The sequence below is a fragment of the Oncorhynchus gorbuscha genome, linkage group LG16, assembly GCF_021184085.1.
Source record: "Oncorhynchus gorbuscha isolate QuinsamMale2020 ecotype Even-year linkage group LG16, OgorEven_v1.0, whole genome shotgun sequence".
Classification (NCBI taxonomy): Eukaryota; Metazoa; Chordata; class Actinopteri; order Salmoniformes; family Salmonidae; genus Oncorhynchus; species Oncorhynchus gorbuscha.
In genome coordinates this window covers 27,649,961-27,674,356 of record NC_060188.1, presented here as the reverse complement: position 1 = coordinate 27,674,356, position 24,396 = coordinate 27,649,961, and the positions used below count along the sequence as shown (strand labels likewise).

The following is a 24,396-nucleotide window of genomic DNA, read 5'->3' as shown; positions in this document are numbered from 1 at the left end:
GCTGCAAAGCAAATTGGAGTAAATTAATAAACACTGTTTTTACTTGACTGTTTTAATAGACGGCCTCAAAGAAAAGTATAGGCCCACGAAATAAATCACTGACACCTGCGCTACGCTCATACGACTGTACGTGCGTTTTCTGTCCACAAGGTGGCATTGCCTGACTTCAGAGCAGGTAGCGGGGAAACTGAATGGGGTCCAACCATCCCGAGTTTCATCAGGCTACCGTAGCCTAATCAAGTGGTTGTTTTTGGTAATGATCCTCTCCGCAGGCCTACCTCTCCCCAAGGAATACTGTTTTTGAATGACATATATATATATTTAATTTGAATATTTTGAATATATTGAATATATTGAATAACCCCCCTCTCTCTCTCTCTTGCACACACACACACACACACACACACACACACACACACACACACACACACACACACACACACACACACACACACACACACACCACACTGTCTCTCGCTAACTCTCAGTGTGGTCATGTCTGTTCAGGAGACAGTCTACTCCGAGGGCACTCTCACTTTAATCGAAAGCAGAGGGACAGCGAGTGAATAATCAACACCGCCGTATGGCACACCCAACCCATCATATCTTTTTGTGGAAAATTTTAAACTAAAGCCTGTGAGAGTAGGTTAAAAGCTTTTGTAAAGAGTGCACTGTTTAGAGGAGGATACCCAGATCCACGCGCAGCGCGTTATTGGCCATGGAGACCTTTACGCGCTACAGATAACAAGTCTTTGTGAAACAAAGACAACAAAGTAATGGATCAAAACTGCAAGTGATTTTTGTTCATACTCTGATAAAGTTATGGCCGCGCTACGGAGGAAATTTGGGGAGGACTATCAGGTAGTGAATACAAACCGAGACACCGCCGCTTTTACCGCACCTGTCAAAAAGAAACGCCAGCGGTTCGTGGAGAAGAACGGTCGTTGCAACGTGCAGCACGGGAACCTCGGCGGGGAGACCAGCCGATACATCTCCGACCTCTTCACCACCTTGGTGGACCTCAAGTGGCGATGGAACTTACTTATCTTTGTTCTGACCTATACAGTAGCATGGCTGGTCATGGCTTCTATGTGGTGGATCATCGCCTACATCAGAGGGGACATAAACCATGGTCACGACTCGTCCTACACCCCCTGCGTTGCCAACGTTTACAACTTCCCCTCTGCTTTCCTATTCTTCATAGAGACCGAGGCCACCATCGGCTACGGCTACCGCTACATAACGGAGAAATGTCCAGAGGGCATCATTCTCTTCTTGTTCCAGTCGCTGCTGGGGTCTATCGTGGACGCCTTTCTGATCGGCTGCATGTTCATTAAAATGTCCCAGCCTAAGAAGCGCGCGGAGACGCTTATGTTTAGCCAGGACTCAGTGATCTCGCAGCGCGACGGGAAACTGTGCCTCATGTTCCGCGTGGGCAACTTGCGAAACAGCCATATGGTGTCTGCGCAGATCAGGTGCAAACTCATAAAGGTAAAGTAAACAAGCATCACCGGGTTATTTAGGCAACTGATCATAAAATGACCCACTGTGATAATTCTCTACTAAAAGCCTTTAGCGGTAGGGAAAATTAAACTCCCAGGCATAAAATGCCAAGATGTTGTGTGCTAATGTCATATTTAATGTGCGTAACTAATTACCATGTATTATATTCGCATATTCATTGTTTCACATAACCTATACAGTATGTGCTCTCCATCACCCCGTCTGCATTTGGGGTCCTACAATGCTGTGACAAACAATCAATTCAACATGAAAGTGGCAAACATAAGAGCACAAGAAAATGTAATACATGTAATCACGTTGAATAGAGCAAACCTATAGGAGTCTCTCTGCACTATGATAGCAGTTGCATATCAGATATATTCATTCATCTTCCTTTTCTAAGCTTAATTATAAGCAGCTCTTAGTCCACAGTTTGTGCCTTGTTAAACAACAAAATGGCTTAAGATTGAATTTCGGGTGAGCGATAGACATGTCCAAGACAGGGTCTGATAAGAGAGTGAGAGACAGAGAGGGGTTGAGAGAGAGAGAGAGAGAGAGAGAGAGAGAGAGAGAGAGAGAGAGAGAGAGAGAGAGAGAGAGAGAGGGGCAGCTGAGAAAGAGAGAGAGGGAGAGAGAGGGAGAGAGAAAGAGAGGGGTTGAGAGAGAGAGAAAGAGAGGGGGCAGCTGAGAAAGAGAGAGAGGGAGAGAGAGAGAGGGGGAGAGAAAGAGAGGGGTTGAGAGAGAGAGAAAGAGAGGGGGCAGCTGAGAAAGAGAGAGAGGGAGAGAGGGAGAGAGAGGGGGCAGCTGAGAAAGAGAGAGAAAGAGAGAGAGGGGGAGGAGAGAGAGAAAGAAAGAGAGGGGGCAGCTGAGAAAGAGAGAGAGAAGAGAGAGAGAGGGGGAGGAGAGAGAAAGAGAAAGAAAGAGAGGGGGCAGCTGAGAAAGAGAGAGAGAAAAGGGAGGAGGAGAGAGAGAGAGAAAGAAAGAGAGGGGGCAGCTGAGAAAGAGAGAGAGAAAGAGAGAGAGGGGGAGAGAGAGAGAGAAAGAAAGAGAGGGGGCAGCTGAGAAAGAGAGAGAGGGGGGAGAGAGAGAGAGAGAGAAAGAAAGAGAGGGGGCAGCTGAGAAAGAGAGAGAGAACGAGAGAGAGGGGGGGAGAGAGAGAGAGAAAGAAAGAGAGAGGGGGGAGAGAGAGAGAGAAATAAAGAGGGGGCAGCTGAGAAGAGAACGAGAGAGAGGGGGCAGCTGAGAAAGAGAGAGAGAAAGAGGGAGGGGGAGGAGAGAGAGAGAGAAAGAAAGAGAGGGGGCAGCTGAGAAAGAGAGAGAGAGAGAAAAGAGAGAGAGGGGGAGGAGAGAGAGAAATAAAGAGAGGGGGCAGCTGAGAAAGAGAGAGAGAGAAAGAGAGAGGGGGGAGGGAGAGAGAGAGAAAGAAAGAGAGGGGGCAGCTGAGAAAGAGAGAGAGAGAGAGAAAGAGAGAGAGGGGGAGGAGAGAGAGAGAAAAAGAAAGAGAGGGGGCAGCTGAGAAAGAGAGAGAGAGAGAGAAAGAGAGAGAGGGGGAGGAGAGAGAGAGAGAAATAAAGAGAGAGGGCAGCTGAGAAAGAGAGAGAGAGAGAAAGAGAGAGGGGGAGGAGAGAGAGAGAGAAAGAAAGAGAGGGGGCAGCTGAGAGAGAGAGAAAAAAGAGAGAGAGAGAGAGAGAGGTCTTCAGTGGCGCAGCTACAGCGTGTCCGACATCAGTCACCCTTCAGCCAGTGACATTTAGAAGAGCAGGTGGTTTAACTGCGGGACACGGTAGTGTATCAGTGAGCTGCTCTGACAGAGATCTGGGCTCTCAGGCTGGCGTTTGACAGTTAAAACTCCAGCCATGAAACACACAGAAACAAATCATCATCAGCCATACATGCTGCTCACCCCGATCAAGCATGATATCAGGTCAGAAGTGGCCCTGGACTTAAGACCCTGGAGTAAAGGAATAAATCATATTTATAGTGCATGTGGAAACACCTTTCATCTTCACCCTCATGCAGGGTAGCCTAGTGGTTAGAGTGGTGGACTAGTAACTGGAAGGTTGCAAGTTCAAACCCCCAAGCTGACAAGGTACAAATCTGTTGTTCTACCCCTGAACAGGCAGTTAACCCACTGTTCCTAGGCTGTCATTGAAAATACTGACTTGCCTAGTTAGGTTAAAAAAATACTTTTTTGTACAGTCTGGTTTGAATAGGACTTTGTAGAGACACTCTGATATGAAACCAGAGAGGCAATAACATTGGTTCTGGGAACACACACACACACACACACACACACACACACACACACACACACACACACACACACACACACACACACACACACACACACACACACACACACACACACACACACACACACACACACACACACACACACACACACACACACACACACACACACACACACACACACACACACACACACACACACACACACTCTTTGAGCTATGTGTTCCCCCACTGCGAACACATCAGCACATTGAACATACCGCGGGTCAACGTAATAATACATGCATCCAGTGTGGCTGAGAGAGAGAGATTCAGGGAGAACCCCACCACTCTACAGTCACAGCCAAGGCAGTCCCCAAAGAGAACATCCTCCTAGGCACACAGTCAGAACAGACGCAATAGATAGCCCCAAGAAGGGTGTTTCTCTGGGATGAACCTCAGCCTTCCAGGCAGACCATATACAGCAGCTGGAGGGGTGCACACCACCTGTGACAGGGTGTGCACGGTTCTCCAAATGACTGGTCATTTACTGGAGGGCTAGTTTGTTGATTCGTTTAGACTGTGTAATAATTGAATAGGGCTCAAGCACAGACCCAGGCGCCTTCACAATATAAAGCTCCCCTATAGGGTGGGTGTATTTTGGGAGGAGAAAGGAGGACGGGGCACAGATGTCCGTTCAACGTCCATTCAACGTCTGTTCTCAGTGGAATGACGTGGAAACAACTTTGATTCAACCAGCGTGTGCCCAGTTTTGCCCAGAGGTTAGGCTATGAGAGGCAAACACAGAGATTGCGCCATGAAATATGTGAAGCGCAGGCAGGCCCTTTGAGCACGAGTAAGAAACCCACACTCACTTTTTCTCTCTGACTACAAAGGGGGAAAAAAATGAAAGAATAAAACATCATCCCCCTCCTCCTCTCCTGCTCTCTCTTTGAGTTACCATCCATACAACCCACACTGTGCTCTGGGCCCTTTCGTATCGTCGCTCTGCTGTCAGGCTTCACAGCACAGCCCTGTGCTACTTTCACTTCAAAGACCCTTTATCCGGAACAAAAATGTACAAATAAGCCTCCTAGTTTTGGGAAAACATATCTGAAAACAAATGACTCGTAAATGAATCATATTAAAACCGTTGTAAAAGTTCACATGAATTACAGTCATGAAGAATAAAACATTTCTTCACAGGAATCATGCTATTTTGTAAGTGAATAAATGTGTATATTTTGTCAGTGCAGTACTAGTAGAGGGATGATGGTGGTGCTGTTGAAACGTGCCCCTCTTCCACCTGTTTCCCAACTCACAAACTGTACAGGTTTTTAAATAGTCCTTTCCACCTTCCATTTAGGTATTGACTTGCCATATGTTCATAAATATACACCGTATATTTATATAGAGCATCGGTTGGAGAAAAGCAAAGTCCTGATGAACTCCTGTATTCATTCTTCAGTTAAGCCCCATCATTCATTCATACATACATACATACAGTGCCTTGCGAAAGTATTCGGCCCCCTTGAACTTTGCAACCTTTTGCCACATTTCAGGCTTCAAACATAAAGATATAAAACTGTATTTTTTTGTGAAGAATCAACAACAAGTGGGGCACAATCATGAAGTGGAATGACATTTATTGGATATTTCAAACCTTTTAAACAAATCAAAAACTGAAAAATTGGGCGTGCAAAATTATTCAGCCCCTTTACTTTCAGTGCAGCAAACTCGCTCCAGAAGTTCAGTGAGCATCTCTGAATGATCCAATGTTGACCTAAATGACTAATGATGATAAATACCATCCACCTGTGTGTAATCAAGTCTCCGTATAAATGCACCTGCACTGTGATAGTTTCAGAGGTCCGTTAAAAGCGCAGAGAGCATCATGAAGAACAAGGAACACACCAGGCAGGTCCGAGATACTGTTGTGAAGAAGTTTAAAGCCGGATTTGGAAACAAAAAGATTTCCCAAGCTTTAAACATCCCAAGGAGCACTGTGCAAGCGATAATATTGAAATGGAAGGAGTATCAGACCACTGCAAATCTACCAAGACCTGGCCGTCCCTCTAAACTTTCAGCTCATACAAGGAGAAGACTGATCAGAGATGCAGCCAAGAGGCCCATGGTCACTCTGGATGAACTGCAGAGATCTACAGCTGAGGTGGAAGACTCTGTCCATAGGACAACAATCAGTCGTATATTGCACAAATCTGGCCTTTATGGAAGAGTTGCAAGAAGAAAGCCATTTCTTAAAGATATCCATAAAAAGTGTCGTTTAAAGTTTGCCACAAGCCACCTGGGAGACACACCAAACATGTGGAAGAAGGTGCTCTGGTCAGATGAAACCAAAATTGAACTTTTTGGCAACAATGCAAAACGTTATGTTTGGCGTAAAAGCAACACAGCTCATCACCCTGAACACACCATCCCCACTGTCAAACATGGTGGTGGCAGGATCATGGTTTGGGTCTGCTTTTCTTCAGCAGGGACAGGGAAGATGGTTAAAATTGATGGGAAGATGGATGGAGCCAAATACAGGACCATTCTGGAAGAAAACCTGATGGAGTCTGCAAAAGACCTAAGACTGGGATGGAGATTTGTCTTCCAACAAGACAATGATCCAAAACATAAAGCAAAATCTACAATGGAATGGTTCAAAAATAAACATATCCAGGTGTTAGAATGGCCAAGTCAAAGTCCAGACCTGAATCCAATCGAGAATCTGTGGAAAGAACTGAAAAAACTGCTGTTCACAAATGCTCTCCATCCAACCTCACTGAGCTCGAGCTGTTTTGCAATGAGGAATGGGAAAACATTTCAGTCTCTCGACGTGCAAAACTGATAGAGACATACCCCAAGTGACTTACAGCTGTAATCCCAGCAAAAGGTGGCGCTACAAAGTATTAACTTAAGGGGGCTGAATAATTTTGCACGCCCAGTTTTTGATTTGTTAAAAAAGTTTGAAATATCCAATAAATGTCGTTCCACTTCATGATTGTGTCCCACTTGTTGTTGATTCTTCACAAAAAAATACAGTTTTATATATTTATGTTTGAAGCCTGAAATTTGGCAAAAGGTCGCAAAGTTCAAGGGGGCCGAATACTTTCGCAAGGCACTGTACATACATACATACATACATACATACATACATACATACATACATACATACATACATACATACATACATACATACATACATACATACATACATACATACATACATACATACATACATACATACATACATACATACATACATACATACATACATACATACATACATACATACATACATACATACATACTGTAGGACTGTGCAGAATGTGTGTACATAGGTGTGTGTGTGTGTGGCAGTGACAGCTGCTCATTTAGAAGCTCATAAATGACAGAGGAGAAGATGGGCAGGCAGTATTGGCATGACACCTGTTTGGGTTTACAACATGGTGTAGTTAAGGCATCTGGTCCTTGTGCCCACGTCTGTCAGTCACAGTCCACATCTCATTCCAGCCAGGACCGCTCACTTCAATCAAACCCACCAATCGCACAGCCAGCCACAGAACCCCCATCCAAAAAGCAGCGGGGCCAATTCTGCAGGCAGTAACTGAGAATACAGGCCTACGCAAAGATTTATTTTATAAGACTTTTGCTGGATGATTTGACTGGCACTGTGAGCTGGCTGAGCCAAGCGACAGTCCAGTCCTAGACGAATGCCGGCCTGATCATTGGTAGCTAGGCTACTTGTTTGTTTTTTGGGGGAAAGTGTTGTGTTGACTGGTGTGGTGTAGCCTGGCGTAATGCAGCGCTGCTGAAGTGGCTTTGCTGATTACTAGAGGAGAACAGAGAGCAGAAGGGCGATGCTCCATCTCACAGGGCACAGAAACAGAAACAGAACAATCAGAGCTGTCACAGCCCACAGCCATCCAAACCCAGAGCTGGTGCTGGCAGGGCCAGGCAGACTCTGTAAGCTTTCTAGTGCATCCTGCTGGAACGCTCCTCGCTCTCGCACCAAAATATGAGAGAGGCACAGCTGAATGGAGAAAGAGAAGAGAAAAGGCTGTAATATAAAATACAGAGAGAGAGAGAGAGAGAAAGAGAGAGAGAAAGAGACAGAGAGAGAGAGAGGAAGAGAGAGAGAGGAAGAGGCAGAGAGAGAGAGAGGAAGAGACAGAGAGAGAGATTTGTGTGTGTAATTTCCACTTTGAAATTGCAGAATGTATTTTTCCTTACAAAGAAATCATCAACCCCCAGAATGTCCATGAATTATGTAGCAAACTGTGTCAATGTGGGCGATGTGGTATAGACTAGACAGGCAGGCAGCTACTAGCACTGGGAGATGCAGTTCTAAGTGTGGGCTGTGAAAAGCTGTGAAATCTACAGAGGGCTTAAGGTTGGACTTGCAGACATTGATCCTCAGAGCCTAAATATGGGTGCGCACACACACACACACACACACACACACACACACACACACACACACACACACACACACACACACACACACACACACACACACACACACACACACACACACACACACACACACACACACACACACACACACACACACACACACACACACACACACACACACACACACACACACACACTCACACCACTACATCATCCCATCCAAGGCAGTGGAAGGGTTAACACTACCACCTGGCCTCTCATCCCACATTGTTATCCGAGGCAATAAAGGAAGCCACGCGTGAAGCGTGTGTTTGAGGTGTGTGGCAGAGTGTGTTTTATTCCTTATATCACTGCCAGAGACCATGTGACCCGTGAGTGATACAGAAGTGGAATGTGGAAGGCAGATGGACACGGTGTGTCGGTGGAGATACCCTGGAGACAAAAATAAAGCAAGAGCATTTGACTGTAAAACATGATGTTACTCAACAGCTGGAGGTTACAGTACAGTGTACTCACAGAGCCACACATTAGGCGAGGCTCTTGTTACCGGTTCTCCAATGTGAATCCCTCTCAGGTTTTCAGTGAACTAGTGTGTGGGCTCTGGCAGCACTGTTACATGAAGCCCTATTTTGGCCATGGCAATTGTGACCGGAGTCCTATTCAACCGTTCCTGTCACAGTCTATGAGCATTTACACTGCACATTAAAACACGGTTCAAGACAAGAGACAGAGACAGCTAACTTGCCTCCAGTTTAGCATTACAGAACAGCCTATTTGAATTTCAGATTGGATGATTATTTTCCCAAGAAAACAGTGATTTCCGTTTTCCCTGCGTCTCCTCCTCCTCGTGTGAAGCGCTTCCAAACAACCTCTTTCATTTCCTCAGCAGCCAGTGAACCAGGGACCACTCCAGTACCTAATCAACACATGCACCGTCGCCTGCCCGCCGCTCGGCCTGCCCCCGATTAATGAGAGCTTTGGAGAGACCCAGGCATGGAGTGTGGAGATGACTCGGATGACCAGGCCTCTTTAGGCCTAATCAATTTCATTTAGCGCCTGTCGTCAGCCACGAGTCACTCACTGCGGAGATAAGACTCAGAAGATATGGCTCCAAAGAAGAACATTCACTGGGTGGACAAAAAAGGACTGAAAGGCGTTTTGAAATTTGTATAAATGGGTGGTTGTTTAGAGTAGTTACTGGAAACACGCACACGCACGCGCACGCACACACACACACACACACACACACACACACACACACACACACACACACACACACACACACACACACACACACACACACACACACACACACACACACACGCACGCACGCACGCACGCACGCACGCACGCGCACACACACACACACACACACACACACGTTTGTTTTTACCAAACAATTGATTCCCATTCAAAATCCTATTTTCCCTAACCTAAACCTAACCTCTAACCTAACTCCTAACTCCTAATCCTAAACCTAACCTCTAACCCTAATCGTAACCTTAATTGTAACCCAAACCAGACATCAAGTAAAAAGCGGTAGTGCCCAGAACCAATTTGGTGCTAAACCACACACAGAAGAACAATAGAGAACACATGTACAGTATTCACTGGGGCTGTAAACACCTGACACCTGACATGAACAATATCCCCTCTAAACGCAGAGAGAGATGAGTTTATCATAACACAAACCCCACCGTGCTGCTCATTGAGATTCAGTGTATAGTAAGACAGCGGTGATATTTCCTGGCATCCCAGAGGATGTGTACTGATGCATCATCTCCTGTTTTGCACCTCAGAGGACTAGACCACAGGCCAATGTCATGGGGAGGTCAGAATCAGACCAGTCTTATCCAAAGCAACTTACAGGAGCAATTCAAGTTAAGTGCCTTGCTAAAGGACACATCAGATTTTAAAAATCTAATCAGCTCTGAGAATCGAACCCGCTTGGTTACTGGTCCAACGCCCTTAATCACTAGGCTACCTTTACACAAAGGATTGATATGCCTCCTCCAACCCTAAACCTAACCACTAAGCCTAAAATAGCCCTTTTCCTCGTGGGGACCGGCGAAATGTTCCCACCTTTCTGAATATTCCCTGTTTTACTATCCTTGGGAGGACTTCTGGTCCCCACAAGGATGGTCCCCACAAGGATGGTCCCCACAAGGATGGTTCCCACAAGGATGGTCCCCACAAGGATGGTTCCCATAAGGATGGTCCCCACAAGGATGGTCCCCACAAGGATGGTTCCCACAAGGATGGTCCCCACAAGGATGGTTCCCACAAGGATGGTCCCCACAAGGATGGTCCCCACAAGGATGGTTCCCACAAGGATGGTCCCCACAAGGATGGTCCCCACAAGGATGGTCCCCACAAGTAAAACAAAAAACAGACACAAATAAGTAACATTCTTAGAATGTTCTCTGAATGTTACTAAAGTTTTCTTGTGGTTTTTATGGGAAGTTTTCTTACCGTTCTCGGGACAATTTGAGAACATGACTTTAAATAGAACCGCGAGGAAACCTGTAGGAGACATTACACTGAAGTACTGAAATTCCCACAGAAGAACGTTGTTTCTTAACATTATCTGAACTATTTGAGAGCATTTCCAATGTCAAACCAGTTGAACAACGTTGCCATGACATCCCAAAATTGAAATGCAATGTAACCATGTTTGAACTTCTGGGAAACGTTCTATTTAAGTAATGAAATAGCAAGAAAATTATGTTTTTGGGTCAAGTTCTTTAAATGTGCTGAGAATGTTCCAAGCCGAACAACTATCATGCATCATTCCCAGGAAGTTGTGGGAAAGTTGTGTGCAAAATAACCATACACTGTCGGACAACCAGGACCTCACCAAGCTCTAAGAAACATCTCAGAACGTTATGTATCAGACCAGCAGTTTGGTGCTGCTTTCTTCTCAAAAGCATCTAGAATTGACGAGTTAAAATGTCCTGTCTGTCTGATTATGTCAGCGGGAAGGTTAGCGTGTTTGTTTGAACAGAGACAGAGATGTAGAGAGAAAGACTGTGCACCAACAGCTATCTCTGATTCTTCCGCTTCACAAAGAGAGTGGAGGAGAGTGCCACAGGCACAGGAAGATTTGCTTGTCAGCATTTGCGATACAGTCATCCGTCTTTTTAATCTTAATCGACACAGACATCAAGTAAAAAGCCGTAGTGCCCAGAACCAATTTGGTGCTAAACCACACACACAAGAACAATAGAGAACACATGTACAGTATTCACTGGGGCTGTAAACACCTGACAGTAGACATGAACAATAAACTCATCTCTCTCTGTGTTTAGAGGGGATATCATAACACAAACCCCACCGTGCCGCTCATTGAGATTCAGTGTATAGTAAGACAGTGGTGATATTTCCTGGCATCCCAGAGGATGTGTACTGATGCATCATCTCCCGTTTGGCACCTCAGAGGACTAGACCACAGGCCAATGTCATGGGAAGGTCAGACTCAGACCAGGCTTGACAGAGCAACTTACAGGAGCAATTCGAGTTAAGTGCCTTGCTAAAGGGCACATCAACAGATTTTTAAATATCTAATCTGCTCTGGGTTTCAAACCAGCAACCTCTTGGTTACTGATCCAACAGCCTTAATTGCTAGGCTACCTTTACACACAGGATTGAGAAGCATCCTGATTGGGCCAAAGACTGGAAATCATTTGGACACATTTAATTCAATGAGTTTTTCCTGGCGTTGTGAACTGACTAGGAAAAACTCTGGGCTCTAGATATTAGCCCTTTGAGAAGGAGATCTGTTTGTGGATTTGTAGGTTCGACCCTAATTTATGTGTTCTCTGTCACCCGGCACTGCATAGAAAATGGTCCAGGAACAAAAGGACAATGCCGAAGGACTAGTCAGCCCATCCCCCTCTGAGGGGCCAAAATGTATCTCTCTGTTACAGTAACCAGAGGACTGACTATTGAATGTGCTAGAATAATATTGTCTGGTATCTATCTAAAACGTGTTCACTGAGGATAACTCTGATGCTATCTATATGGATGGATGATCTATGTGGTCACTTGAATCTGTACAGGGTGAACTCTGAATTACTCTTATGCAATTTCTTTTGTCTTCTCATGAATTCTGTCTTGTTTACGTTGGTCTCATCCTCCACACAAGGTATTAGATGTTGTGACACCCTGTAGAGATTGGGCCTTGGTGATCAGATTACATGGTTAACTTGATATCGTTTCATTGGCCAATGTGGGTTGGTTTTGAGTTGTGAAGGTTTACATCAGATGTTAAAAATGAATTGCCTTTGTTCTCAGTCTTATCCTGTATCCCGTCCATTGAGGAAGGATTGTATGATCAAAACTTATTTCCTAGGTTTCTAGGCCTCTGGCCTAATGGACATTTCTTTGCTCGTGTTTTGTCGTCTGAGCTAACTGTATGATCTACAGTACCAGTCAAAAGTTTGGACACACCTACACATTCGAGGGTTTTACTTTATTCTTACTATTTTCATCATTGTAGAATATTAGTGAAGACATCAAAACTATGAAATAACACATATGGCATCATGTAGTAACCAAAAAAAGTATAAAACAAATTGTGGATGTCAGGTCATCTGATGCAGCACTCCATCACTCTCGTTCTTGTCAAATAGCCCTTACACAGCCTGGAGGTGTGTTGGGTCATACTCCTGTAGAAAAACAAATGATAGTCCCACTAAGTGCAAACCAGATGGGATGGCATATCGCTGTAGAATGCTGTGGTAGCCATGCTGGTTAATTGTGCCTTGAATTCTAAATAAATCACAGACAGTGTCACCTGCACAGCACCCCCACACCATCACACCTCCTCCTCCATGCTTCATGATGGGAACCATGCATGCAGAGATCATCTGTTTACCTACTCTGCATCTCACAAAGACATGGCGTTTGGAACCAAAAATCTTATATTTGGACTCATCAGACAAAAGGACAGATTTCCACCAGCCTAATGTCCATTGCTCGTGTTTCTTGGCATTGCTTTAGTGGTGGTTTCTTTGCAGCAATTTGACCATGAAGGCCTAATTCAAGCAGTTTCCTCTGAACATTAGATGTTGAGACGTGTCTGTTACTTGAACTCTGTGAAATATTTAGTTGTGCTGTTGTTTCTGAGGTTGGTAGCTCTTATGAACTTATTCTCTGCAGCAGATGTAACTCAGGGTCTTCCTGTCCTGTGGCGGTCCTCATGAGAGCCAGTTTCATCATAGCGCTTGATGGTTTTTGCAACTGCACTTGGAGAAACTTTCAAAGTTCTTGAAATTTTGGGGATTGACTGACCTTCATGTCTTAAAGTAATGATGGACTGTAATCTTTCTTGGATTATTTGAGCTGTTCTTGGACTTGGTATTTTACCAAATAGGGCTAACTTCTGTATACCACCTCTACCTTGTCACAACTGATTGTCTCAAACGCATTAAGAAAATCCACAAATTAACTTTTAACAAGGCACACTTGTTAATTGAAATGCATTCCAGGTGACTACCTCATGAATCTGGTTGAGAGAATGTGTAGAGTGTGCAAAGCTGTTGTCAAGGCAAAGGGTGGCTACCTTGAAGAATCTGAAATATATTTGGATTTGTTTATACTTTTTTGGTTACTACATGATTCCATATGTGTTATTTCATAGTTTTGCTGTCTTCACTATTATTCTACAATGTAGAAAATAGTTTTAAAAAAGAATAACCCTTGAATGAGTAGGTGTGTCCAAACTTTGACGGGTATAACCCTTGAATATTATATTTTTGTTCAGTATGGATAAGGTGCAAGCTATAGACCTTTTTGAGTTAAGCGAATCTTGTATTCATGAGCTGGCTCGAAAGCTGATCAAGAAAGATAAGAATGGTCATAATTATTTTCGGACAAAATAATTTAGAGTAAGAGCTGACGCTTTTGAAGCCGCAATGTAAAGAGTAAAAAAAAAGAGTGTAAAGACACTGGAGCATTCAGGCACTCGTAACGTTTCAGATACCGATAATGGTGTTTGCTTTACAGACAACTGTGGAGAGTCCAGCCACACTCCAAAACGCATGTTATGCTGCCCTCATATTCAAACTCCTAGCTGCTGTCGCACTCCTCATAGACTAGCGAGTCCATTTAGGGCAGCAGCTGCTCCTATTTCAGTCACTAGGACACTTACAAACAATGCAGAAGCAGTCTCATGTTGCGCAGGTTAACATGCAGTGAGACACACACTAAACAGTGAGTACTTGTACTCACTGCAAACGAACAGGACTTGTAGTGAAAACTTGTTGGGATCTGTGGAGGGTTCCCATCGAAGTATTGGAACCTTGAACTTGGGATTCCACCTTACTTTATGCGTCTTAAACTAGACATAGAGCAAATGTTTCAGACCTGGATAGCACTTGTCTGTAGCCTACCTGGTGGCATATTGTGCAATGTTGGGTTGTATTGGAGAGAGTCTCAATCTTAAATCATTTTCCACACACAGTCTGTGCCTGTATTTAGTTTTCATGCTAGTGAGGGCCGAGAATCCACTCTCACATAGGTACGTGGTTGCAAAGGCATCAGTGTCTTAACAGCACAATATGCCAAGGCAAGAAACTCTGTGCGCAGCCCAATCCAGAAATCTGGCAGTGGCTTCTGATTAAATCAAATTTTCACAGAACCGCTTGTTGCAATTTCGATGAGGCTCTCTTGTTCAGATATCTGTAAGTGGACTGGAGGCAGGGCATGAAAGGGATAACGAATCCAGTTGTTTGTGTTGTCCGTTTCGGGATTTGTACAGTGGCTTGAAAAAGTATTCACCCCCTTGGCGTTTTACCTATTTTGTTGCCTTACAACCCTGGAATTAAAATATATATTTTTTTGGGGGGGGGGGGTTGTATAATTTAATTTACACAACATGCTTTTTTGAAGCCTTCATTTTATGATACCGTAATCTCCATATCGGGAGTGAATAATCCATGCTTTTGATTTACAATTTACAATTCATCCACTTTGAAGATGCAAAATATTTGTTCATGTTAAACAAACAAGAAATGTGATTGGATGTTAATTATTTGACTAGGCTACCTGTATTTGACATTGTTTTGCTATTTCTGTTATGAGCCTCCTTAAAGGAGGGAGGTGCAGGAATCAGGAGCAGGAGAACAAGGAAGTCCCAGTGGGCACAATCGTTTATTTAAGACGTCCCAACTCAGCAACAACATGGGGGAGAATACGCCCAAACGAGGTCGCCACCCACAGGGAAATAAACGTTACACACGGAGGAGAAACCTCTACTCCTAAACACATACCAAACGGTACAAACTGCCGTGTGAAAGAAAACGCCGTGGTGCAGACACGTGGTGCAGACATTAGAAATGTCCTTGTTTTTTAAAGAAAAGCACATTTTTTGTTCATTAAAATAACATAAAATTGATCAGAAATACAATGTAGACATTGTTCTTGTTGTAAATGGCTATTTTAGCTGGAAACGGCTGATTTTCTATGGAATAACTACGTACATAGGCGTACAGAGGCCCATTATCAGCAACCATCACTACTGTGTTCCAATGGCACGTTGTGTTAGCTAATCCAAGTTTATCATTTTAAAAGGCTAATTTATCATTAGAAAACCCTTTTGCAATTATGTTAGCACGGCTGAAAACTGTTGTACTGATTTAAGAAGCAATACATCTGGCCTTCTTTAGACTAGTTGAGTATCTGGAGCATCAGCATTTGTGGGTTCGATTGCAGGCTCAAAATGGGGAGAAACAAATAACTTTCTTCTGAACCTCATGTCTATTCTTGTTCTGAGAAATGAAGGTTATTCCATGCGAGAAATAGCCAAGAAACTGAAGATGTTGTACACGCTGTATACTACTCCCTTCACAGAACAGAGAAAACTGGCTCTAGCCAGAATAGAAAGAGGAGTGGGAGGCCCCGGTGCACAACTGAGCAAGAGGACAAGTACATTAGAGTGTCTAGTTTGAGAAACAGACACCTCACAAGTCCTTAGTCCTTAACTGGCAGATTCATTAAATAGTACCCGCAAAACACCAGTCTCAACGTCAACAGTGAAGAGGCGACTCCGGGATGCTGGCCTTCTAGGCAGAGTTCCTCTGTCCAGTGTCTGTGTTCTTTTGCCCATCTTAATATTTTCTTTCTATTGGACAGTCTAAGATATGGCTTTTTCTTTGCAACTCTGCCTAGAAGGCCAAATTGTACTTAGGGACATTGGCACATCAAAAGCACATTGTCAATGCTCCCATGTAAGACGCTCTTGATGTCATGAGCCCAAGGACTAGAAGTGAGATATAAAAGTTTGAAATATCCAATAAATGTCGTTCCACTTCATGATTGTGTCCCACTTGTTGTTGATTCTTCACAAAAAAATACAGTTTTATATCTTTATGTTTGAAGCCTGAAATGTGGCAAAAGGTCGCAAAGTTCAAGGGGGCCGAATACTTTCGCAAGGCACTGTATATAATATACTGTACACACACATGCCAAATATTACTTCCCACTCACTACAGGTTCTATGGTTTGGTCTGGAAGTACTGGAAATGCTCTTGAGATTCATATAGCAGGTAGGAGGCAGGATAAGAGGATCCTAAAACAGCAACAGCAGTGTGTTGAGTGGTGGAGTGGGACTGTGTGGGTTTGCAGTGTGCAGGGTGTGTGTGTGTGTGTGTGTGTGTGTGTGTGTGTGTGTGTGTGTGTGTGTGTGTGTGTGTGTGTGTGTGTGTGTGTGTGTGTGTGTGTGTGTGTGTGTGTGTGTGTGTGTGTGTGTGTGTGTGTGTGTGTGTGTGTGTGTGTGTGCGTGCGTGCGTGTGTGTGTGTGTGTGTGTGCGGTAGAGTGTTAGAGCTGAGGTGTGTGTAGGTGGTGAGGCTGACACATCGTCCCAATTATCAGGAAGGTTGAGATAAGAAACAGAGATGAGAAAACTGCAGTAACAATCTTTCCCTCAGTTTTGGAGACTTACTGTACAGAGAGAGAAAGAATGTGAAAAAACCTGAAAAACATCAAAGAAAACTAAGATGGTGACCTTCAATGTGAATAATAACAAACAGGAACAGTGGGAAAACCTACATTTCTGACAAACAGCATGTCTTAAATGGCCAATCAGCAGTTGCTACATCCATTTTTGGACATAAATTAATTATTTATTCCCCTTGAGTCTTGAAGAATATAACTGCTTACCTTAGTTTAACTGTCGTACCCCATCAGAACCTAAAATATAAAATTGTTTTACTCCAACGTTTGTAAACTAAATAAATGTAAACAAACACTGTATAGCCCCCTTGGTTAAAACTGTCATTTTAATATCATGGGTGGTCAGTCCCTGCATCAATAGCTCTGTCTATGAATTTGAGAGTGAATCCAGCCCAATCCCTCAGTTGTTTACAGAAACAGTGGTGGGGAGCTGGCTTTGTTATGGCTTTTGCTGATTGGCCCATTCATGTTCATTAACCCTCTTATTTTCCTCACGGAAAATCCCAGCAGCTGCATTGTGCACAGACTTACAGATAGAGAGAGATACAGAGAGGGGTATAAGGGAAAAGGAGAGGGGAGGCGGAGGGAGACAGAGAGAGAGATCTATTAGAGAAGGCTTCAGAAAGAGAGAGAGAGAATGAAAGAGACAGAGAGAGTTAAAGAGAAGAGCCCAGCTCAGGCAGCTGAGAGCCCAGCGCTGTGCCCTGTCTTCAACTGGGCAATGAAATGCTTCTGCACCAGTTAGCATGCCGCAGGCTGGGTCTGTCCAAACAGGGATTTCTCACCACCTCCTCATCTATTCCACTGCAAATTAATGTGAAGGGCCAGGCTTGCCACTGACCCGGGTTCTATCCCACAACCGGTCGTGACTGGGACTTCCATAGGGCGGTGCACAATTGGCCCAGCGTCGTCCGGGTTAGGGGAGGGTTTGGCCGGGGGGGGGCTTGACTTGGCTCATCGCGCTCTAGCGACCTCTCGTGACGGGCCTGGCGCCTGCAGGCTGACTTCAGTTGTCAGGTGAACGGTGTTTCCTCTCACACATTGGTTAAGTGGGCGGGTGTTAAGAAGCGGAGTTTGGTGGGTCATGTTTCGGAGGACGCATGACTCGACCTTTGCCTCTCTCAACTTTCAGCCTTGAATACTTAGAGGAAGGAATGCCCTCTGTTGCTCCCACGTGGTACGGGGCAAAAGAGAGAGAAGGAGTGTGTGTGTGTGTGTGTGTGTGTGTGTGTGTCTCACCTTGGAGAGCGGTGAAACTAGCAGAGTTTAGTGGCTTCTTCCTAGCACAGATGTGTGGTGCTTCCCTGGGTTGGAGATAAGGGGAGGGGGATGGGATGGTGTGCTGGGTGATAAGAGAAAAGAGGTACGTTGTGCTGGAGGCCATGGCACCTAAAACATAAATGTTCTATCATATATCAATGTATGCACCCCCATGTCCTGAAATGTTCCTATATTACTTTTGGCTGCCTACTTTGTTTTGGTTTATGTGCTGTCCTCTCACCCACCTCCTGAAGGGAAGAAAATAGGAAATGAACAACAAGACAAACAGCATGTGGTGGTGTAGAGAAGATTGATAGGCTCCAGGCTACTCTGCTCCAGTCACACTGTTATCTACAATAATCTTAATAGCACTGCAGAGTGACTCCAATAGAGGCCATGGTAGAGTGGAAAAATGAAAGTCTACAGTTCAAAGTCTATTAAAAAAACTCTCTCTTTCGCTCTCTCCCCCCCCACCCCCTATTTCTCCTTTCTCTCCTCCCCCTCCCTCTCTCTCCCACACTCTCTCCCAGTCTCGTCAGACCCCGGAGGGAGAGTTCCTACCCCTGGACCAGTGTGAGCTGGATGTGGGTTTTGGGACGGGTGCGGACCAGCTCTTCCTAGTGTCACCTCTCACCATCTGCCATGAGATCAATCCTAAGAGCCCTTTCTTTGACCTGTCCCAGCGATCCCTCATGAACGAGCAGTTTGAGATTGTTGTCATCCTGGAGGGCATTGTGGAGACCACAGGTGACGAACCACTACCTTCTCTCCTCCTGTTAACCCGTTACTCTCTTCTTCCTACCCTTCTCTCCTCATTTTTAATGGACTATTCTTTCACTACCCTTTATCCTCCTTTTAACTCGTTACTCTATTCTACCTAAAGAGGCTCCTCCTTTTCAAAGGCCCAATGTAGCCATTTTTATGTCAATTTCAAATAATTTCTGCGAAACATTGAAGTATCTTACTATAACAGATTTACATTCAAAATAGCAACAACAACAAAAAATTGGGCCAAAAACCTATTTCTCAAGCAAGATTCACGATGGAAAGCCACAACTCCCGCCCATTCAAACCTGCTGATTGAAAGGTCATAACATTGGTAAAACAAAAAGTCACATATTTACAGTGGTAGTTTCATCAGCTGTTGTACAATATGATATAAAACACAGGGAGAAAATGAATTTTGAGTGCACTGGGCCTTTATTTGATTATCCTTCCACTCTTGAGTCCCTTCCCGATCCTTTTCTTCTCCTCCCCAACTGCTATCTCTTTCCACTCAGTGGGTTGCTCGTTCCCTATCTCCACCCTTTAGCTTGCTATTATGTTATCCCTCTCTCGCACCTCTATCCTCTGAACTCAAATTCAACTGTATTCTTATGTGCTTACCAGTCTTACCTCTTCATGTCAACCTGCCACAGATCCCCTTGCAATATCTCCATCCAGATTCTGGAAATAGAGTCAGACTAACACATCTCCCTCAATTTCCAAAACCCTGTAAGAATGTAGCAGATATCAGGAGGCGTTCAGTGGTAAACAGAGCGAGCAGTGGAGAGGTGGACTTTGGGTATTGAGGACAGCACCGGGGAATGGCTTCCTGATTGAATTATGAAGGATGTTTTATTACTGGATGGGGTGGTTTTTATCCCTAGCCCATGTATAATAGATAGGGTCATAGATGCGAATGTCACTAAGATAAATAAGCTGGGCGTTCAGCTGACGTTTTACTGTATTTCTCACTGGGCAGGATGCAGGGTTCATTCTGGGATTATTCTGTAACTTAAGAGACGTTGAACACAACAGCTGTACTGATCTACAGGCAGGCTGCAGGTGTGCTGGGTCGCCTACGGCAACACAAGTGCTTTTCTGTCTTCTACATCGAACAATACGATTCCTCATCCTAATTTTCATACCTAAATAACAAAGTCTTTGTCTTCTCTGGCATAATTTATTTATTTCTCTGTTGCCTTCTCTTTTTCCTTTCATCTCTCCTCGGTTCTTCTCCCCTCCTCTCTTCTCATTGTCCTGGGCAGAAGAATGAATAGGCTTAGAGGAGGAGGGAGGGATGAGCAGGCAGGCAGACAGGCAGGCAGGCAGGCAGGCAGGCAGGCAGGCAGGCAGGCAGGCAGGCAGGCAGGCAGGCAGGCAGGCAGGCAGGCAGGCAGGCAGGCCACATGATCTGTGCTCTGTTGATAATGTCATTAAGGCAGGCTGCAGCCAAACGTTTAACCTCCTTTAGCCCCCCCCTCTCTTTCTCTTTCTCTTTCTCTCTCAGCAGGACTGTTGTTCTCTGAGCTGAGGAGCAAAGCAGGGGGCAGATGAGGGGGTCTACACTGTATGAATGAGGTGGCCTTGGAGTCACCTGGGTGGTCCCTTGCACAATGTGACATCTCTTACTCCCCAGAGAAAGACATCCATATCATCCACTGAGAGACAGACAGAGCATTGTCCTGCCATTTGAGAAACCTTCTGTCACCAACAAAAGCCTTTGCAACTTTCTGGTGTCTGAATGGATGGTTATGGGGTCTCTCTACTACCACACTATGACTGTGCATCAGCTCCTGTTCAACTAGAGATGTGTGTTATGTAGGCCTAGTTGTCACAGCTTTCTGACAGTGTGTGTGTGTGTGTGTGTGTGTGTGTGTGTGTGTGTGTGTGTGTGTGTGTGTGTGTGTGTGTGTGTGTGTGTGTGCGTGTGCGTGTGCGTGTGCGTGTGCGTGTGCGTGTGTGTGTGTGTGTGTGTGTGTGTGTGTGTGTGTGTGTGTGTGTGTTAGATGAAGAGAGCCAGTGGTAGGATTGAAAAGTCGCCCGGAGAAGAAGAGGCATTGTGTTATGGAAATGGTCCATTTGATTAGTGCCAGTGGAGGCTTAACAAAAAGCTCTCTGCATTGACACACCGCTCTCTGTCCACCAGCTGTTTGCTCACTTGCTCAGCTACTTTGATTTTCATTCAAGACCCACAAAACATAACATACTGTCAGTGTAACTCAGGACACCTGGATGATGATTGGGCGAACTGGCAGGAACGCCGAGCCCTGAAGCCACATCACTTCCTGCTGCACCTGTATACCTTCCCAGTCATGTATCCACCATCAATAATACATTATAGCACATTTTTCTATATGCAGAAATATAAAATAACTTTCATTCATTTCAGCTTTGGTTTGAGGATAGTCAAGGATTTGGGTATAACCTTAGGCTTAGGTTGTGACAACCCCTTAGTAGTGACAACCCCTTAGTAGTGACAACCCCTTAGTAGTGACAACCCCTTAGTAGTGACAAACCCTTAGTAGTGACAACCCATTAGTAGTGACAACCCCTTAGTAGTGACAACCCCTTAGTAGTGACAAATCCTTAGTAGTGACAACCCCTTAGTAGTGACAAACCCTTAGTAGTGACAAACCCTTAGTAGTGACAACCCCTTAGTAGTGACAACCCCTTAGTAGTGACAAACCCTTAGTAGTGACAAACCCTTAGTAGTGACAACCCCTTAGTAGTGACAAACCCTTAGTAGTGACAAACCCTTAGTAGTGACAACCCCTTAGTAGTGACAACCCCTTAGTAGTGACAACCCCTTAGTAGTGACAAACCCTTAGTAGTGACAAACCCTTAGTAGTGACAACCCCTTAGTAGTGACAACCCCTTAGTAGTGACAAACCCTTAGTAGTGACAAACCCTTAGTAGTGACAAACCCTTAGTAGTGACAACCCCTTAGTAGTGACAACCCCTTAGTAGTGACAAACCCTTAGTAGTGGCAAACCCTTAGTAGTGACAAACCCTTAGTAGTGACAAACCCTTAGTAGTGACAACCCCTTAGTAGTGACAACCCCTTAGTAGTGACAAACCCTTAGTAGTGACAAACCCTTAGTAGTGACAACCCCTTAGTAGTGACAACCCCTTAGTAGTGACAACCCCTTAGTAGTGACAAACCCTTAGTAGTGACAAACCCTTAGTAGTGACAACCCCTTAGTAGTGACAACCCCTTAGTAGTGACAACCCCTTAGTAGTGACAACCCCTTAGTAGTGACAACCCCTTAGTAGTGACAAACCCTTAGTAGTGATATTACTGTGTCAGTCAAATGTCAGAGAAAGGATCAGTTTCTCTTTCTGCAGTCAGCCAGCTCTGTTTGGGGCAACAGGTTGGGCCAGTAACCGAAAGGTTGCTGGATTGAATCCCTGAGCTGACAAGGTAAAAAAATAATGTTGTTCTTCCCCTGAACAAGGCAGTTAACCCACTGTTCCCACTGTAGGCCTTCATTATATATATGAATTTGTTCTTAACTGACTTGCCTAGTTAAATAAAGGTTCATTTAAAAAATGAACAGAGCAATACAGGTCTCATAAGTGGCTATTTTACAAGAGATGAGGTCAAATAAAAACCTGTCTTGTCAAATCAAATAAAAAAATCAACATACAATTGTATGTCACATGCTTCGTAGAGAACAGGTGTAGACTTACAGTGAAATGCTTACTTGTGGGTCCTTTTCCAACAATGCAGAGTTAAAGATCAAAATAATACACGATGGATAACACATTTTTTTTAAAGAGTAGAAATAACATGCCTAAATACAGGGAGTACCAGTACCAAGTCGATACGCAGGGGTAAGAGATAATTGCGGTAGCTATGTACTGTATGCATAACTTGCCTTGGGAAAGTATTCAGACCCCTAGACTTTTTTCACATTTTATTAGGTTACAGCCTTATTGAAAAAAAAATGTAAAAAATGTTTTCTCATCAATCTACACACAATATTCCATAATGCCAAAACAAAAACACATTTCTAGAAATGTATTAATATCACATTTACATAAGTATTCAGACCCTTTACTCAGTACTTTGTTGAAGCACATTTGGCAGCGAGTCTTCTGTATGACGCTACGAGCTTGGCACACTTGCATTTGGGGAGTTTATCCCATTCTTCTCTGCAGATATTCTCAAGCTCTGTCAGGCTGGATGGGGAGCGTCACTGCACAGCTATTTTTAGGTCTCTCCAGAGATTTTCGATCGGGTTCAAGTCCGGGTTCTGGCTGGGACAGTCAAGGACATTCAGAGACATTCAGTCCCAAAGCCACTCCTGCGTTGTCTTGGCTGTGTGTTGTTGTCTTGTTGGAAGGTGAACATTCGCCCCAGTCTGAGGTCCTGAGCGCTCTGGAGCAGGTTTTCATCACGGATCTCTCTGTACTTTGCTCCGTTCATTTTGCCTCGATCCTGACAAGTGTCCCAGTCCCTGCCTCTGAAAAACATCTCCACAGCATGATGCTGCCATCACCATGGTCCTGTGTAGCTCAGTTGGTAGAGCATGGCGCTTGTAACGCCAGGGTAGTGGGTTCGATCCCCGGGACCACCCATACGTAGAATGTATGCACACATAACTGTAAGTCGCTTTGGATAAAAGCGTCTGCTAAATGGCATATATTATCATATATTATTATTATATTACCATGCTTCACCGTAGGGATGGTGCCAGGTTTCTTCCAGACGTGAAGCTTGGAATTCAGGCAAAGAGTTGAATCTTGGTTTCATCAGACCAGATGAAACCATTGTCTGAGAGTCTTTAGGTGCCTTTTGGCAAACTCCAAGCGGGCTGTCATGTGCCTTTTCCTGAAGAGTGGTTTCCGTCTGGTCACTCTACCATACAGGCCTGATCGGTGGAGTGCTGCAGAGATGGTTGTCTTTCTGGAAGGTTCTTCCATCTACACAGATGAACTCTAGAGCTCTGTCAGAGTGACCATCGGGTTCTTGGTTACCTCCCTGACCAAGACCCTTCTCCCCTGATTGCTCAGTTTGGTTGGGAGGACAGCTATAGGAAGAGTCTTGGTGGTTCCAAACATCCATTTAAGAATGATGGTGGCCACTGCGTTCTGGGGGACCTTCAATGCTGCAGACATTTTTTGGTAACCTTTCCCAGATCTGTGTCTCAACACAATCCTCTCTCGGAGCTCTATGAACAATTCCTTCAACCTCATGGCTTGGTTTTTGCTCCTGAAAATAAAAGAGAGCACACTCTAGGAGCTCAGATGCAAAAATGTAATTA

The 24,396-nt window shown here is 44.6% G+C and overlaps 1 protein-coding gene across 1 annotated transcript in view; it reads left to right on the top strand.

The window, feature by feature from the left end:
• The first annotated feature begins 483 nt into the window (after positions 1 to 483).
• The window catches only part of LOC124000484 (G protein-activated inward rectifier potassium channel 1-like), a 35,262-nt gene continuing 11,349 nt past the window's right edge, over positions 484 to 24,396 (top strand). Inside the window, exons 1-2 of the mRNA XM_046306862.1 lie at positions 484 to 1,491; positions 18,895 to 19,111. Of these exons, the coding sequence (XP_046162818.1) occupies positions 823 to 1,491; positions 18,895 to 19,111 (886 nt within the window). The 5' untranslated portion in view covers positions 484 to 822. The remainder of the gene's footprint in view (positions 1,492 to 18,894; positions 19,112 to 24,396) is intronic.